The 19,060-nt window shown below is 46.5% G+C and overlaps 1 protein-coding gene across 5 annotated transcripts in view; it reads right to left on the bottom strand.

Annotated features, from left to right (window-relative positions):
- The window catches only part of LOC119249397 (zinc finger protein 235-like), a 50,193-nt gene that overhangs the window by 19,328 nt on the left and 11,805 nt on the right, over positions 1 to 19,060 (bottom strand). The window contains exons 1-5 of one of the 5 annotated variants that reach the window (XM_037516720.1): positions 11,549 to 11,634; positions 9,788 to 9,836; positions 7,435 to 7,561; positions 6,382 to 6,465; positions 3,354 to 3,424 (exon numbers count right to left, since the gene is read on the bottom strand). In XM_037516720.1, coding sequence (XP_037372617.1) covers positions 3,384 to 3,424; positions 6,382 to 6,465; positions 7,435 to 7,561; positions 9,788 to 9,802 — 267 coding nt within the window. In that variant the 5' untranslated portion in view covers positions 9,803 to 9,836; positions 11,549 to 11,634 and the 3' untranslated portion in view covers positions 3,354 to 3,383. Of the gene's footprint in view, positions 1 to 3,348; positions 3,425 to 5,197; positions 5,958 to 6,381; positions 6,466 to 7,434; positions 7,562 to 9,787; positions 9,837 to 11,548; positions 11,635 to 19,060 lie in introns of those variants that run through there. The other 4 variants (XM_037516719.2, XM_037516717.2, XM_054697228.1 and 1 more) reach the window with 4 other exon arrangements.

Genomic DNA, 19,060 nt, shown 5'->3' with positions numbered 1-19,060 from the left:
GAACAGCAGGAGCACAGGGGAGCAGCAGGGGGAGCAGGAGCAGCAGCAGGGGAGCAGCAGCAGGGGGAGCAGCAGCAGGGGAGCAGGAGAAGGAGGAGCAGCAGCAGGGGGAGCAGCAGCAAGGGGAGCAGCACCAGGAAGAGCAGCAGCAGGGGGAGCAGCAGCAGGGGGGGGGGAGCAGGAGCAGCAGCAGGGGGAACAGCAGGAGCACAGGGGGAGCAGGAGCAGCAGCAGGGGGAGCAGGAGCAGGGGGAGCAGCAGCAGGAAAGAGCAGGAGCTGGGGGAGCAGGAGCAGCAGCAGGAGGAGCAGCAGCAGGAGGAGCAGGGGGAGCAGGAGCAGCACAGGGGAACAGGAGCAAGGAGAGCAGCTGCAGGGGGAGCAGCAGCAGGAAGAGCAGGAGCAGGGGGAGCAGCAGCAGGGGAGCAGGAGCAGGGGAGCAGCAGCAGGAAGAGCAGGAGCTGGGGGAGCAGGAGCAGCAGCAGGAGGAGCAGCAGCAGGAGGAGCAGGGGGAGCAGGAGCAGCACAGGGAACAGGAGCAAGGAGAGCAGCTGCAGGGGAAACAGCAGCAGGAAGAGCAGGAGCAGGGGAGCAGCAGCAGGGGAGCAGGAGCAGGGGGAGCAGGAGCAGCAGCAACAAGGGAGCAGGAGCAGCAAAGGGGAGCAGCAGCAAGGGGAGCAGCAGGGGGAGCAGCAGCAGGAAGAGCAGGACCTGGGGGAGCAGCAGCAGCAGGAAGAGCAGGAGGAGCAGGGGGAACAGCAGCAGGAAGAGCAGGAGCAGGGGGAGCAGGAGCAGGGGGAGCAGCAGCAGGGGGAGCAGGAGGAGCAGCAACAGGGGGAGCAGCAGCAGGGGAGCAGGAGAAGGAGGAGCAGCAGCAGGGGAGCAGCAGCAAGGGAGCAGCACCAGGAAGAGCAGCAGCAGGGGGAGCAGCAGCAAGGGGAGCAGCAGGAACAGGAGGAGCAGCAACAGGGGGAGCAGGAGCAGGGGGAGCAGGAGCAGGGTGAGCAGCAGCAGGGGGAGCAGGAGCACAGGGGGAGCAGCAGCAGCAGGAGGAGCAGGGGGAGCAGCAGAAGGAACAGCAGCAGGAAGAGCAGGAGCAGGGGGAGCAGGAGCAGGGGAGCAGCAGCAGGGGGAGCAGGAGGAGCAGCAACAGGGGGAGCAGCAGCAGGGGAGCAGGAGAAGGAGGAGCAGCAGCAGGGGAGCAGCAGAGGGAGCAGGGCAGGGGGAGCAGCAGCAGGGGAGCAGCAGCAGGGGAGCAGGAGAAGGAGGAGCAGCAGCAGGGGAGCAGCAGCAGGAAGAGCAGGAGCGGGGAGCAGGAGCAGCAGCAGGAACAGGAGGAGCAGCAACAGGGGAGCAGGGGAGCAGGAGCACAGGGGGAGCAGCAGCAGGGGGTGCCGCAGCAGCAGGAGGAGCAGGAGCTGGGCAGCAGGAGGAGCAGGGGGAGCAGCAGGAGAGCACAGGGGGAACAGGAGCAAGGAGAGCAGCAGTAGGAAGAGCAGCAGCAGGGGGAGCAGGAGCAGCAGCAAGAAGAGCAGCAGCAGGGGGAGCAGCAGCAAGGGGAGCAGGAGCAGGGGGAGCAGCAGCAGGAACAGCAGCAGGAAGAGCAGGAGCAGGGGGAGCAGGAGCAGGGGGAGCAGCAGCAGGGGGAGCAGGAGGAGCAGCAACAGGGGGCAGCAGCAGGGGAGCAGAGAAGGAGGAGCAGCAGCAGGGGGAGCAGCAGCAAGGGGAGCAGCAGCAGGAAGAGCAGGAGCTGGGGAGCAGGAGCAGCAGGAACAGGAGGAGCAGCAACAGGGAGCAGCAGCAGCAGGGCAGGAGCACAGGGGGAGCAGCAGCAGGGGGTGCCGCAGCAGGAGGAGCAGGAGCTGGGGCAGCAGGAGGAGCAGGGGAGCAGCAGCAGGAAGAGCAGGAGCAGGGGGGAGCAGCAGGGGGCCAGCAGCAGGGGGAGCAGCAGCAGGGGAACAGGAGCAGAGCAAGGGGAGAAGCAGCAGGAAGAGCAGGAGCAGGGGGAGCAGCAGCAGGGGGAACAGGAGCAGGGGGAGCAGGAGCACAGGGGAGCAGCAGCAGCAGGGGAGCAGGAGCAATGGGAGCAGCAGCAGGAAGAGCAGGAGCAGGGGAGCAGCAGCAGGGGAGCAGAGCAAGGGGAGCAGCAGGAGCAGGGGGAGCAGGAGCAGGGGGAGCAGGAGCATGGGGAGCAGCGGGGGGGGCAGCAGTAGGGGGAGCAGGAGCAAGGGGAGCAGCAGCAGGAGCAAGGGGAGCAAAAGCAAGGCGAGCAAAAGCAGCAGCAGGGGGAGCAGGAGCAAAGGGATTGGGAGCAGGAGCTGGAGCAAGGGTAGTGGGATCAGGGGGAGCAGCAGGAGCCAGGGAGCAGGAGCAGGGGGAGCAGCTGGAGCCAGGGGAGCAGGAACAGGGGGAGCAGCAAGAGGAGCAGGAGCAAGAGGAGAAAGCAGCAGCAGAGGGAGCAGGAGCAGCAACAGGAAGAGAAGGGAGAGCAGCAGGAGCAGCAGCAGGGGGGCGCAGAGGGAGTAGGACAGCAGGAGGGTGAGTAGGAGCCACAGCAGAGGGAGAAGGGAGAGCAGGAGAAGGGATAGCAGCAGTGGGTGCAGGAGCAGCAGCTGGGGGCACAGGAGCCAGGGAAGCCTGAGATGGGGAGCACAAACAACAGCAGGGGTAACAGAAGCAGCAGTAGAGGGAGCAGGGGGAGTAGCAGAAAAGTGGGGAGTGGGAGCAAGGGGAGCAAAGGCAGGGAGAACACTAGCAAGGATAGCTGGAGCAAAGGGAGCAGAAGGGAATGCAGGAGCTGGAGCAGCAGCAGGGGAAGCAAAAGGTCAGGGATAACAGGAGCTGGGGCAGAATGTGCAGGGAGAGCGGGAGCAGGCTGAGGCTTAGCAGGGAGAGCAGTAGGGGAGTGGGGAGCAGGGAAGAGTGCAGAAGGGGGAATAAGAATAGGAGCAGGCGGGTCAGGAGTGGAGAGCAAGGGCTGGGAGCAGGAGCAGTGGTGGAGTAGGAGCCAGGAGCATGAATGATGGAACAGCGGGAGCTGGGGCAGGAGGAGTAGCAGAAGGATAGAGGGAGCAGGGGGAGCAGGAGCATTGGAAGCAGCAGAAGGGTAGCTGGGGAGCTAGAAGGGGGAGCAGCAGGAGGATGGGGGAGCAGGAGAATCGGGAGCAGTGGGTACAGAAGCAGAGGGGATCATGAGCAGAGAAATTGGATTGGTGGAGCAGGAGCACAAGACGCAGGAGCACAGGGGCAAGAGGAGCAAGAGCAGAAGGAATCTGAGACTGAGCAGGGGGAGCAGGAGCAGAGAGAAGCAAAGCCAGAAGACAGGGGTGCAAGGTAATAAACAACCAGACCTCACAGATGTTACTGGGTTGTGACCTGCATACAATTACTCTGCCGTGCTCCCCTGTGCTCTTTCCCAGAACATACCTACAGAGACAAGATAGAACAGAATATTGGAAGGTGTATTTATTCAATTTCACGTTTCTACAATTCTTTAGCAAACAGCCAAAAAATACATTTAATGGTGAAATGGAATGAAAAATAGTGGCCATTAAGTAATACTGAAACATTAAAGCGCACAACAGAAAGAAACAAGGGCGACAAAGAATATGGTGTACAGACATCCAGCTGTTACAGGTAATGTTTGTGTCAGCAGCACATAAACCAATTAAAATGTCAGAATGGAACAATAAAGAGCAAACTTTTATATAAGAAACCACCTCAAATGCAAAGACACATATTGCGTAATAGGAACAGGAAGATATTCGTGCTTACACTAACAGACTGAAAGCAGGAGCAGTTAATTTAGGGACAGACTTCAGAGCCAGGAAAATTATTAGGCTACAGAGGGTTTTTATATGCCTGAATCGATTCTCAAGGAGATGTAACCCTTCAGATGTATGTACTGAAGTAGGACATCAAAATACGTGAGGCAAAGGTTAACAGACGTCTGAGAATAGCTAATCCTCTACTATGGTTGGCGCCCACGCTGAGAGACCCAGGAAGCAAACAATTAGGCCACAGCCACACGGGCAGCACCATCAATCACCTGAACGGAACTGACATCCACCGACCACTTAGTCCAGTAACAGCACATATTCTTCGCAACCTCTTGAGACAAAATACACTCTGATCAGGAAACACACCTTAACAAATGTTAAAAAGTAGGAAGTATAGGGGCCTCCCCGTTGGCGCAGCAGTTGAGCGCTGGGTTGCGAAGCTGCCCGCGCCCGAGGCGCCGGTTCACCACCGGAGGAGGGTCCCACATGGCGTGCAGACCCCTCCTGCCGCCCGCTGCTCCCCTCAGCAGTGTACTTCGGTCCTTCTGCCTGCTCTGCTCCCTGCTCTGGCTCTGGTGAATTCTCTCACCCTCCCGTGCTTCTGACTGTACCCAGTGCATGTATAAACAAACAAACAAACAAATAAAGCATGCCTCTATAAAAAAAAAAAAAACATAAGTTTAAAAAAAGTAGGAAGTATACAACACCTCGTCAGACCACAATGAAACAAGAAATCAGTAACAGGAGCATAAATTGGAACAGAAATCAAGAGAAAACCAAAAGATTTTACTCGACTAAGTTTAGGAGAAAATAATTTCTGGAATCAAAAATTAAATAGTGCAAACTGGTCCAACCATTATGGAGAGCTGTGTGGAGATTTCTTGACCTACTAAAGATAGAGCTTCCATATGATCCAGGAATTCCACTCCTAGGTATTTACCCAAAGGACACAGAAACATTAATTCCAAAGGGCACCTGCACCCCTATGTTTATAGCAGCACTATTTACAATAGCTAAGCTTTGGAAACAACCCAAATGCCCCAGAATAGATGACTGGGTCAAGAAGATGTGGTACATACACACAATGGACCATTACTCAGCAATCAAAAAAGATAAACACATGCAGTTTGCAGCAACATGGATGGAGCTAGAAGGGATCGTGCTCAGCGAAATAAGCCAGAAAGAAAAAGAAAAATACCGGATGGTCTCACTCATAGCAGGTTCAACATTCAAAAAATGAAATATAATTCATCACAGAAAAACTATACAATTCTATCAACACATCAGAGAAAAGTCACTTGACAAAATCTAACACCTGTTCATGAATAAAAACTCACAGCAAACTAGGCATAGAAGGAAAATTCTCAACTTGAAGGACAGCTACAAAAACCATGAGCTAACACCATACTTTATAGTCAAAGCTGCAAAGAGCAGATCAAAGTGTGGGTGTTGTCACCTTTCAACATGTTACTGAAAGTAAGTTAATGTGGCAAGGGAGGAAAAGTAAGTAAACAATGTAAATGGGTAATGAGGAAATAAACTGGCCCAGCTACAGTGGAAACAGAATGGAAGTTCCTCAAAAACTGTAAGTAAAAATACTGTGTGATCCTACTTTGGGTAAATAAACAGACTGGAAAGCAGGGACTTGAACAGATACACCTGCATTCACACTCACATTATTCACAGCAACCAAAGTACGGACAACCCAAAAGTCCATCAACAGGTAAATGAAAAATCGAGGTCTATACATGCACTGGAGTATTATTCAGCCTTACAAAAACAAATCCTCGCCCATGCTACAATATGGATGTTATGTTATGGGAAATAAGGCAGACCCGAAAGGACAAACACCACATGACTCCATAGGAAAGGCAGGGGAAGAGTCAAGTTCAGAGACAGTGGATACTGGTGGTGGTGGAAGGAGGTAAGAGAAGTCATTCTTTGATACAGAGTTTCGGTTTGGGATGATGAAAAGAGTGTCTGGAGCATGCTGATCAGGCTGTGCAACAATGCGCCTGCACTTGATGCCAGTGAACTGCACTTAGTGGTTAAAATGATACATTTTGTTGCTTATTTTACAATTTAAAAATGCCAACATGGTGGGACAGCAAGGCCCGGCAGCAGTGTGAAGGGAAGATGGTAGTGTGACCAGACATCAGAGAAGACCTCCGCTGAAGTGACTGCAAAGCAGAGCACAGATCAGTAAGAAACCCGGGTCAGAGACGTGTGGACGTGGGCGACTGAAGTGCCGTGGGACAGCACTCCAGGCAGAGGAAAGTGTGAAGTTGTGATGCAGAAGCACACTGTCATAAAGTGATGCCAGTAGTAACAGAGGGAAGGGAGTGACAGGAGAAAGATGTAAATGGTGATGCCAGTTGTATCAGCAAACACAGAGAGCTGTCCAGGCCCCTAAAACTTTGGATTCTATTCTGAGGGAAGGGGGAAGTCAGTGCAGGGTCTGACGCAGAAGGACATGATGTGATTGATGTTTCCAAAGGGCTGCTGTGTGGAGGACAGTGTCCCAAGGGGGACAGTTTCCTAAGGGAGATGGCTAACGGGCTAATAACTGCCAAGGACCCCGCCAGCAGCATCCCACCCACCTACCTCTCTGAAGTTGGATCTCGGTCACCCAAAGCTTTTCCTCTCTCTCCAACTGGGATATCAGATCTGGTTTTGAAAACGGGGGTCCTGTGAAAAGATTTAAATGTAAACATTATAGGCAAAAATTTGTGAAAAGTTTGGTGCCAAGCCCACAATGTAAGGCCCCCACCCACAAAGCACTGTCTGACAGTTTCTATCAGGACCCACCATAGGAGATACATTTAGTATCTGAAAATACATTACTGGGCTTCCCCTGCGGCGCAGCGGTTGAGCATTGGGCTGCGAAGCTGCCCGCAGCCTCTGCAGCGCCCGTTCAATCCCAGGCTGCCGGGCAAGGGTCCCACATGGCGCGCAGACCTCTCCTGCCATGCTCACTGCTCCCCTCAGCAGTGTACTTCTTCAGTCTGCCTGTTCTGCTCCCCACTCTGGCTCTGGTGAATTCTCTTACCCTCCCACGCTTCTAACTGTACCCAATGCTTGTATAAATAAATAAATGAATTTTAAAAAATAAATACATTACTGCCACACATCAATTACTAAAAGATCAAAGTGACCAGTTCACAACCAATTACCTGTTTTCATCACATCCTTTCTAGAAAGTCTCTAATCTTTTAGTGGCAGCAGCGGCTGCTACTGTTCCAGTGTGAGTCTTCCACTGTGACAGTTACTCTATTTTATACCATCACAAAAAAGCTGATGGAGCCCCTTAATTTCATGACACAGGTTTTAGAAAGACCTATGAAATGAGGAGGCTGCTGCAGACAAGGCCAAATGTTCACCTGTAGTTCATTTATAGAGGACACGTGTTTGCCTTGGAACAAAGACTAGAAGCACCTTGTCTCTATGCTCCAAAGGGACTGGAAAAAACTCTGGTCACTGAAGAGTCCTAAAGACTTGAACTAGTGGACTTGGGCCAAGAAGGCTGCTCAGCATCCTAAGAAGCACAGGCCACCCCACAACAAATAATATCTGGTCCTGAATGTCAGCGGTGCCAAGTCTGGGACATGGTGCATGTGTGAGGGGCTGGTGCCCAGTCAGAGCACAGCAGGCCCTCACCCAGCGACAGCAGATTCCTGAAGGTCTCCAGCATCACATCTCGGTATAGCTGCCTCTGGGCAGAGTCCAGCAGCCCCAGCTCCTCCTCCGTGAAGACCACAGCTACGTCCTTGAACACCACTGGCTCCTGCGCACCAAAGGGAAAGGCAGGTAAACTCAATCTCATAACCTCCTCCTCTGAGAGAAAGTGGGGGGGGTGGGGGGAAAGTGTGGGAAACAGATACAGATGCTACAGGATCTGAGCCACTCTATAGCAGAGTTTCTCCCTTCCTCCCCCTCCATAGTCATAACAAAATTTGGAGGGAAGACATGGGGTGGGGGGCAGGAGTGGAGGGGAGCAGGAGCAAAGGAACAGAAAGGAATCCACGGAATAATAAAAATGCCTTGTAAATGTGGACCTTTATAGTTAACTCTCTGGAACAGTCATTATTAAATCACTGCAAATCTGACAAGTGGCCTGGTTTGGCTGAGGTTCCTGACCAAGGCTGTGTCCATCGCCAGCTCTGTAACCTGGACAAGGCACCCAACTTCTTATACTGGTCCCCCTGATGTTTAGGGGATACAGCCCAAGATCTCCCCCCATGCCTGACACCTTGGAGAGTGCAGGACCCTCTCTATGCTAAGTTTCCTCCTATGCATTAACCAGTGATAAAGTCTGATTTATCAATTGGGCACATTTATAACTAATAAAACACAGCTGCATATATTCCATAAAAGTGACTACCTATAACATATTTACCCACTCCAAATAATGAAAACTTAATAATGCAAAAACATCCTTTTCCCCATATATCTCAGCCAATTCATCTGGTCAGTAACTGGTAAGTTTCAGGAAGTGTCACACTGTCAAAAGTTATGTATCCTTGGGCCTCCCTGGTGGTGCAAGGGTTAAGATACTACCTATGAAGCTGTCCCTAGCCTCTGCAGCATGAGTTCGATCCCCGGCGAGGGAGCAATCCACATGGCGCAGCAGACCTCTCCTGGCTCGCCTGCTGCTCCCCTCAGCAGTGTACTTTGGTCAACCAGCCTGTTCTGTTCCCCACTCTGTCTCTGGTGAATCCTCTCACCTCTGGCCTATACCCCAGCTCTTGTATGCATAAATAAATAAATCTTAAAAAAAATTATGTATCCTTATTTATCTTGCTATCAATAGTATCATAGCAATTTCCCAATTAACTCTTCCTCGAAGAGATTAGAAGTGTCCCTGATTCTCCACACTTGGCCAAGAATCGGGCATTTTCTTATTTTTAAAAAATCTTAGGTAATTTGGTAACATGCCAACATGTCACCGAATAAAACAGGTATTTGACTTTCACACAGATGGCTTAATTTGGGATTAAGAATCTGGCTCTTCTTTGAAGGCAACTAAAACAATTCTGTGACTTCAGTATCAGCTGGAGCCTTACGTCAGCCCTTCTTTCTTCAACATGTGGGGTACCATAAGAACGAATCCTTACAACTTAAAGTGTTAGCAGGCAGACTGAGGGCTGCCCCGGGCCCCCAGGGCTGCATGCCCTAAAGGGGCCAGGCCGACCATGTGCACAAACACAGAGCAGACTTAATGTGAAAGAACTAACACAATCAGTGTGCACGGAGAGAGAAACCCTGCTTGCCCAGCCAACAGGGTCTACCTGAAAGCTTGCCACAAGTCTAAGGCTCCTTGTGGGGAACCACAGGAAAGAGAAAGGGGCCACACAAAAGTCTGGGACAAAAGGAGCAAAATCAAAGTTCTAATCAAGAATAATGGCCACCACTGTCAGCCTCTCCACATCTCTCCCCAAGTATGCCTACATGTCTCCTCTCGATGTACCCCAAGTCCCTGGTGTAAGTCCAAAGCTGAGAAGCAAGTACCCTTCGTCTCCACATGTCCCCCTTTTGAGCCCACCTGCCTCGGGTGTCCTCTCCTGCCTCGCTCCCCGCAGCAGTGTTTTCAGTCCATCTGCCTGTTCTGCTCCCTGTTCTGTTTCTGGTGAATCCGCTCACCCTCCCGCACCTCTGGCCTGTACCCCAGCTCTTGTATAAAAATAAATAGATCTTTAAAAAAAAAGAAAAAAAGAAATAAACTTTAAAATCCCCAAACAGCACTTAAGCTACGAAAAACTGTATAAATACAAATGTGAAGGTAGGTGGGAACATGAAAACAGCTTATCTGTTAAACACGTTTATAACATTTTAAAAAACATCCCCTAATTCTCACAATCATTTGGAAATAAGCCAAAAGACAAAAACCTACACATAACAATTGCTCCAGAGCCTCTGGTTCCCTTCTACACTCGCCAAGCAGGAGAAAACTGTGTCCAACCTCGGTGAACTGAATGTCAGTTTAAGAAACAGAAAGGCAAATTCAACTTACCTGGAACTTGGTCATTTTGTTCCTCCTCCTGCTGGGAAAAGGCTGCGCTCTGGGAAGGCAAAACCAGAAAGGGAAAGCCATGATGAGAGAGCTGCCAACAGGCAGAACTGAGCCCCCTCTGCCAGACGACTTTGTTCAAGGACAATCTTTGACAAAGCCCAAACCCAAGTGCCTTGTTTCAAATCCTGCCACCTCCTCAGGAGGGAAGGCAGAATTTTCCTGTTCCCTTGTAGGTCATTTGGCTGGTCAAATAATTCAAGCGACATGACAGATTAAAAGAAAACTCAAATTTCATGACGTACCTAGGGGAGTCCCACATAGAAGAAGGACTCAAAAGGCAGTCATGGAGCTGAGGCTTATCTAACATCCTGAGCTAAGGAAAGGGACCTGGGGATGCAACGGGGAGGAGGCCACTTCTAGGGAGGCAGAGATGTCCAGAAAACAAAGGTTGCCCTGTGATAAGAAGTTCTGGGGACGGGTGAATGTAAACTTAAATTTACATTGTAAACTTAAAAATTCAGGCAGTTGACAAAGGTAACCAGCAAAGACAGAAAACAGAGTAGGTTTGTCATACAGAATCCAGTTGTCACCACCTCCTTTGACAAAAGCTTCTGGAGACCAGCTCGAGAGAAACACACGCACAAAGGGACAATGTCTCTTTCCCGATTTTCAAGGCTTTTCCTATGCCCACTCGTTCTTAAAATCACCAGCCTAAAATCATCCTTATACCAGAGGCATTTTGGGGTGGCAAATTTGCTCCCCTTCACTACTTTCTAGTGACTAGCAGTGTGAACTGGAGCAAGTTATTAACCAGTGGCCTCCCTGTGCCTCCACGCACCCACCTCTAAGCCAGGACGACAGCAGCACTCCCAACCCCCTGCAGCTCAGACAAGCAGGTGTTATTTGCAGCAGATGCTCCACAAACTCGCCCTCGCTTTCGTGCTTTCCAGAACATTAACTAAAAGAACTTGCAAATATTATAAACTGGAAGGACTGCAACAAAGTCTCTTCTCTCGTGTGTGATGGTAAATAATAACTAATGAAAACCTAAGGTTGCGAAGTCGTGTTGCACTTAAGTTGAAAACACGGAGTTGTGAAACTGAACACACAATAGAACTGAGTGACAAGACACACACTCCCTCTGCAAAGGGTCGCTTTTCTGTTCAGATAAACCAGAGAAGACTTTCCCCAGGATCCAGCTCAAGACAACTCTCCTTCCTAAACCAGAGGCGAGAAACAGTCCAGGGATCCAGGGACAGCCCCACAAGAGGCAGTGAGCAGTGGCGCAGCGGCTGGACTCCAATCCCTTCCCGGGCTTGCGGGAGTTAACAGGGCGCCCCTCTGGGTTAAAACAGCGCTTATGGGCGCTGCCAGCATTTTACGGGGCACTTGTTATTAAGCCTTTCGTATACACAGCAGTCTCACTGCAGTCTCACAAGAACGCTAGTGGAAGAGAACACTTTTTAGTCTTCAGAAAACGGACGCAAACGGAGGTCAAATAACTGGTTCAACAATTCACCTCAAGAAAGACGCAGAATTTGCTGGGAGGTCCAGGGAGAGGATTGGGGTAGGGCAGAGCGCTGGAGAACCCGCAACTCCGAGCAAGACGCGAGCCGTCCCCGATGCGCGAGGCCACAGCTAGCACCTGAGACCCGCGCGGCTGCAGCCTCCCTTTCTCCAGGAGGGAGCGCCGGGCTGCCGCGGGCTCCTCGCCGAAAGCGACAGGGCTCCGAGGGATTCAGGGACACCAGGTTACCTCACCTTAGTAGCAGCAATCACAGCCCGGCCTCGCCTTCTTGGAACGGAAGTGCCTCTGGTGGCAGTTCCCAGAGTACGCTCCCAGAATGCCCGAGCGGAAGCGCCTGGCGCTCACGCAGTTCCGGACTACATTTCCCAGAATGCCCCAAACGGAAGCGCCGACGCGCTTTTAACGCACGTCAGGAACTACTTTTCCCCAGAATGAGGCTGGCGGGACCGCGTTGCCCACCCGTTACTTTTGTTTCTATTGAAGTGGGTTGGGTTGGGACGTCTTCTCTGGGGCTTTGTCAGATTCCGTTATGTTTTATTCGTTTCTTACAGTTCTTGAGAAAATAATCGCGAACTTAGAAAACAAAGCCATAGGAATGAGAAGAGAGAGGCTTGCACTATGAAACCCTAAAGACCACTTTTTTCCCCCCAGGTAAGCAGAGAGTAGGTTAAAAATGGGAAATGTGACTTGAGCCGAAAGGCCTTACACAAACTGGAAGAACACTGGATTTCAAACTTGTTTGGAATGGAATGGCCGCGCCCCAGTTATCACCTGTAACTAACTGATGAGACAAAAAAAGAATCTATTGCATTTACTGCGATAAAGGAGAACACCCCCTTGCCCTGGTTTGGTGAACCTGCGGATGTACGCAGTGACCGGAATGAGCAAGCCTGCGCCCAAGACCTCGACCTGGGGAAACTTTGGAACCACATCACGGTACCGATATGTAGAACATTCCCTTCCAGATTCCTTCCCAGCAATCTCCACGGCAGGCTTACAGACGTGCTTATTTTTAAATTTACTTACACATACAAGAGCTGGGATACAGGCCAGAGGTGCGTAAGGGAGAAAGGATTCACCAGAGACAGAGTGGGGAACAGAGCAGGCAGATCGACTGAAGGACACTGCTGAGGGGAGCAGCGGGCAAGTCAGGAGAGGTCTGCTCGCCATGTGGGCTTCACCCTAGCCGGGGATAGAACTCGCGCTACTCCTGTTCTGGACAGAACTCTCATTTCTACTTTAGGTCTTTGGGGCGTGTCCTTTTCCTTTTCTGTTTCCCGAATGAAACCGAAGTTCTAAATAACTCCAGCAGGAGGCTACACAATTGCTTTTTCGGTGTGATATGGCAGCGGATATTATTAACGAAGAGTGGGGCCTTTTCCTCCTTTCATTTTCTAGAAATTGCTCGGGTAGTCGTGTGGACTGAGAAGCTCTAAATTAGTTGACAACATAGTTGGCTTTCAAAAGTTTCCACCAAAAATGCTATACTTAGGTTGCTCTCTTGTTCTAACTACACACGCACTGCATTTAAGACACATTGCTAACTTGGAGCTCAATTTACCAAGTTATATACTCCCTAGAAATGTGAGTCAGAGACAATAACATGTATCAGCAAGGATGTGGAAAAATTAGAACCCTTATACATTACTGGTAGGAATGTCAAATGGTGCACCTGTTTTGGAAAAGAGTCTGGCAATTCTTCAAAATGTTAAACATAGGCTTTCCATATGATTCAGCAACTTCTACTCCTAGGTACATAACCAAGAAAAATGAAAACATGTCCACAGAGATTCATAGTAGTATTATTCATAATAGCCAAAAAGTAGAAACAACCTTAACATCCCTCACCTAATGATGTTTATCTAAACAAAATGTGGTACAGTCATGCCGTGGAATATTATTTGGCTATATAAAGGAATGATATGATATGCTATAACATGGATGAATCTTGAAACATTATGGTAAATGAAGGAAGTCAATCACAAAGGATCATATATGTTACATGATCCTATTTAAATGAAATATTTAGAATAGGCAAATCTATAGACATAAATATTAGTGGTTGCTTGGGGGCAAAGGGCAACCTTGGGGATGATGGGGCGTGACTGTCTAAGGGTACAGGGTTTCTTAGTTGAAAGTTCTAACATTGTGGCGATGGTTTGTACAATTCTGTGAACATACTAAAAACCATTGAATTTACACTTTAAATGGGTAAAAAAAAGAAATATGAGTCAGGGAGACAAGAGTGTAAACCATTTGATCTACCAATTGCACCTAATTTCATTGTTTAGTTATTTTTTTGGCCCCAAAATTTCTGTGATTCCAAGTTCTCTTGTGAAACTTTCTATTTTGTGATCTGTTTTCTTGATTGTTCTAGTGAGTATTATTTTGAACTCAGTCAGATAACCCTGGTATCTAGGACAACCAAGTTCTGTTTCTGTTAATTTGGTCCTGAGTCTTACCAATGACATACATTACATATGAAAAATTAGAAAAGTTCTGGATGATTTTATCATGTTTTATATAGAAACAAATATTAAATCTAAGCGTGCCTAAACCAAACAGCTTCTTCTGAGCTGACATGCATCACATTGTTCACATCCATTATGTTATTCCAAAGTGAAAATGCTTCCCAGTGTATAATTTCAAATTTTGGTGCTTTATCATTTTGGGTCTTAAAAAAAAGGAATGCTAGATCTGGCCAGATTTGAGCAACTCTTGACACATTCTTAGTATTCATCTGTTATTCCAAAAAATGAAAGTCATTATCTTTGCATGATTTTAGGTTATATTCTTTGATTCATTAATGTTATGTAACACTATGATTTGGGTGAGTCCTCTGGGACAATGATGTCTCTGTACTGCTACAGAAGTAAACAGGAGCATTGATAAAATATAAATTTCATGGTTCTCAGTTTTCATTGCATTTTTTAAAAATATTCACCAGGAGAAAAGTAAAAATACATAAACATAGAAGAATATTGTGCCACCATTAAAATGATACAGTAAATTAATCAAAAAGAATTTTTTTTAACAAATTGATGAGTTCAAAAAAATCCAAGATATTAGAAAATAGTATGCATCGTATAGTCCCCATCTTGAAAAAACACAGGGTTATTTGCCTAGATAATATCAGGCATAGGACACCTAAGTATTTATTGTATGTATCTGAGTGGTGAGCTTGAATTTTCACTGATTTTCAGTTTTCCACTTTGAATTTTTCTGTACAATTTCATTTGCAACATCCGGGTGTTAATTTCAAGTCAGTTTACTGAGGTGTAATATACACATTACATTTACTTACTGGACAAATGTGTGATCTTAACACTACACCACTAAAATTAAGATAGGGAACATTTCCAACACTCCGGAAAGTTCCCCCATGTCCTTTGTGAACAATCCCTCCACTCTCCCTAGGCAATCACTTACCTGTCCCTGTCATTTTGCCTTTTTAAAGGATCACACAGTAATATGTGGCCTTTTGAGTCTGGCTTCTTTCTCCAAACACAATGCATTTGCGATTCATCTTTGTGGTTGCATCAGTGGTTTGTTCCTTTTATTGCTGAGTATGATTCCAAACAAACGAATAAACATGGTTTGTTTTCCATTCTCCAGTGGATACATGTGTTCTTTTGAGGTTTCATAACTTTAATAATGCTACTTTAGCATACAGGTATGTCGGAAACCGTTTCCATGGGATTACTGTGATGTATGCTGTGTGGATAAGCAGCTATAGCTTGTTTCAAATGGGCTGTAGCATTTTGCACTTCTATTGTGATGTCTGAAGGCTCCCGTTGCTCTGGACTTGATAGTGTCCAGTTTTTCATTTGAGTTATTTTTAATAGGGTTTATCTCATTTTTTAAAGATTTATTTATGTGCCTCCCTAGTGGCACAAGGGGTTAAGACGCAACCAATGAAGCTGTCCGCAGCCTCTGCAACACGAGTTCGATCCCCAGCCCACCAGGGAGCAAACCACATGGCACAGCAGACCTCTCCCGTAGCACCCGCTACTCCCCTCAGCAGTGTATTTCACTCGATCTGCCTGTTCTGTTCCCTGCTCTGTCTCTGGTGAATCCTCTCAGCCTCTGCACCTCTGGCCTTTACCCCTGCTCTTGTATGCATAAATAAATCTTAAAAAAAAAAAAAAAAGATTTAGGGCCTCCCTGGTGGCGCAAGGGGTTAAGACGCAACCTATGAAGCTGTCCGCAGCCACTGCAGCACAAGTTTGATGCCTGGCCAGGGAGCTACCACATGGCACAGCAGACTTCTCCTGACTTGCCTGCTGCTCCCCTCAGCAGTGTATTTTGGTCGATCTTCCTGTTCTGTTCCCCACTCTGTCTCTGGTGAATCCTCCCACCCCCCCCTCCACATCTCTGGCCTGTACCCCAGTTCTTGCATAAATAAAAATCTTAAAAAAAATAAAAGATTTTTTTATGCATACAAGAACTGGAGTACAGGCCAGAGGTGCAGGGGGTGAGAGGATTCACCAGAGATAGAGCAGGGAACAGAACAGGCAGACTGACCGAAATACATTGCTGAGGGGAGCAGTGGACGAGACAGGAGAGGTCTGCTGTGCCATGTGGGTAGCTCCGTGGCCCCCCAGGGCTCGAACTTGTGCTGCAGAGGCTGCAGATAGGTTCACAGTGCTGTGCTTAACCTCTTGTGCCACCAGGGAAGCCCTCATTGTGGTTTTGACTCAAATTTCCCTAACAACTAGTGATGTTGATCATAATAACAAGTGCTTGTCTGACTTCTTTAATGAAATGCCTGTTCAAAAAAAATTTTTTTTTTTAAAATAGGTTGTTTCAACCCAAATGCCCAAAACAGATGACTGGATCAAGAAGATGTGCTATATATACACAATGGAATATTATTCAGTGATCAAAAAAGATAAACTCATGCCATTCGCAACAACATGGCTGGAACTTGAAGGAATTATGCTCAGTGAAATAAGCCAGAAGGAAAAAGAAAAATATCGAATGGTTTCACTTATAGCAGGAATATAGGGGAATCCAATAAGACATCAGAGTAAAAAAATACTAACCGCAAAACACAACAAAGCAAAAACGGACAATTATAAATCAGAGATACAGTGCAGGGGAGGAGCAAGGAGAGGGTCAGAGGGAGGGAGGAAGGGAGGAGCACAGGGGACTGAGGTGATGGTGCACGGGTGCATTGGTAAAGGGAACTCTATGGGGAACTACACCTGAGGGGGTGGGGGGAAGCAAATATTGTTTAAAAATGAACAATGATGTAAAAAATAAAAAAAAATAGTATAAAAAATAGATTATTTCTCAGTATTTAGTTTGGATAGTTCTTTATATATTTTTATATACCTGTCTTTTAAAACACGTTTTGCAAATGTTTTCTCAGTCTATAGTTTCTCTTTGTTTTCATAACAGTGGTCTTTTGAAAAGCAGAGATTTTAAATTTTGATGAAGTGTAATTTATTGAATATTTAGATATGGATCATACTAAGAACTCTGCCTAACTCGAGGTAACAAAACCACCACCACCACCACCACCACCACCACCACCACCACCCCAACCCATGTTTATATTTAGGGCTAAATTCCATTTTTAATTAAAATTTTTGGTGTGCTCTATAGGTTGAGATTCATCTTGTGCACACGGATTTATAAACACAGTTGAAAGACATTTAATGCTTTGCTACCTTTGTCAAAATCGATTGACTATTTTTGAAATCTATTTCTGCACTCTAGTATGTTCTACTGTTGTGTTTATTCTTCTACAACAGTCTTGATTACAACAGATTTATAGTAAATCTTTAGATAACATAGTGTGAATCTTCCAACGTGATTTTTTAAAAATATACTTTTAGACTAGACTAGTTTCTTTGCTTTTTGCAATAGATTTTAGAAGTAGTTTGTTGATTTCTGTAAAACTTTTGGGATTGAGAATGGAGCTGTTGTATTTATAGGTCAGTTTAGGATAAATGGCTTAACACTATTCAATCTTCCCTTACATGTTCAAGTCCTATCTATTTTGAGTGCTTTTAAATCATTCATCAGCATTTCATAGTTATTATGGAAATCACACAACTCACCCTTCATTTACACACACACACAGTATTACTGTTTCCTTAGTCTCCATTTCCAGTAGTTCATGACTAGATGATTTTTGTATATTGACCTTGATCCTAACTCACTAATTGGTTAGACTAGATTTTTTTGTTGATTCTTTGTGCTCTACATAGAAAATCTTGTCTTTTTATGTCTTCCTTTTCTATCTGTATATCTTTTCTTTTTCTCACCTTAGTACATTGGCAAATATCTCCTGTATGATGTGGAAATGAGGTTTTGCAAGAAGTCCTTGACTTGTTTACAAACTAAGGGCGAAACTTTCACTTTTTCACCATTAAAAATGTTACTAGTATTTTGTGAACCTCCTTTGAGAGAGGCTGCCTTTAATTCCTAGGTTTTATTGTTCAGTTATGAATTGATGTTTAATTTTGTCAAATGGTTTTTCTGTATTTTCTGTGGATGTAGTTAGCTTGATTTTTGTATTGAAACACTCCGCATTTCCAGAATCTAAACCACTTTCTCATGATCCTTTTTATAAATTGCTGAGTAATAATACTGACTTCTGTATCTATGTTCAAGTTTTCTGATCTTACAATGTAATTTTTGGATTATCAAGATGTTAGCTTCATAACATGAAAGGTTTCACTTTTTTTTTTCCTAAGATTTGTGTAGAATTGTAATCATTTCTTCCCTTAAATATTTGGCTAGAATTTGCCAGGAAAACCATCTAATCCTAACTTTGTTAGTTTCTATCTTTAAGTTCAACTTCTTTAAGAGAAAAGGATTATTCAGGTTTTCTTCTTGTGTATGCTCTGGAATTTGTGTCTTTCAAAGAATCTGTACATTTTGTTTACTCTAGCAAATTTATAGGCATAAAGATGTATGGATACTTCACCCCCTATAAGTCATGCAGTGGGTTGACATTCTGGGAATTTTGTGCCTGGTGTGAGGTAACTGACATCACTTGCTCAATAGTTTATTCCTGTTTGGGTCAGAGAACATACTTTGCACGATTTCTTCTAAGCTTGGTGTGGTTTCTTTAATGGTCCAAAATATGATTTGAATATTCTAAGTGCACTTGAAAGAAACGTGAATTTGACCAATCTTGAAGTGTTCTCTAAGTGGCAAAAAAAAGTTAAACTGGGTGATACTGGTGTTCAAGCTTTCCATAGCCCTAGTGATATTCTGCCATCTTGTTTTATAAAATACTAAGAGACATGTTGAGTTTCTCCAGCAACAACTGTGATTTTCTCACATTTTTTGTTTCATGAATCTTGAAGCTTTGTATTAGGTCCATGGACATTTGGGATTGCATGTTTTCCTGGTACATTCCTGGTAATATCCCTTATATGAATTCTTTGTTGATTATTAATACAGCTAGTCCAGCTTTCTTTTGACTTGTTTCAGCATGACATACCTTTTTCCATGCAGTCTTCTAACCTACTTACCTCTTTATATCTAAACAGGATCTCTATAGGAAACACATAGCATATAGTTTGGTCTTGCTTTTGTTTTTTAATTATCCAATCTGACAATGTTTTAAATGGTATGTTTAGAACATTTACTTTTTTATTTAATGACTTTTTTTTTAAAGATTTATTTATTTTATACAAGCACTGGATACAGTCAGAAGCACGGGAGGGTGAGAGAATTCACCAGAGCCAGAGAGGGGAGCAGAGCAGGCAGAAGGACCGAAGTAC

Source organism: Talpa occidentalis, unplaced genomic scaffold (genome assembly GCF_014898055.3).
Source record: "Talpa occidentalis isolate TD23 unplaced genomic scaffold, MPIMG_talOcc4v2.1 talOcc4.17, whole genome shotgun sequence".
NCBI lineage: Eukaryota > Metazoa > Chordata > Mammalia > Eulipotyphla > Talpidae > Talpa > Talpa occidentalis.
This window is presented reverse-complemented; position numbering and strand designations above follow the sequence as displayed.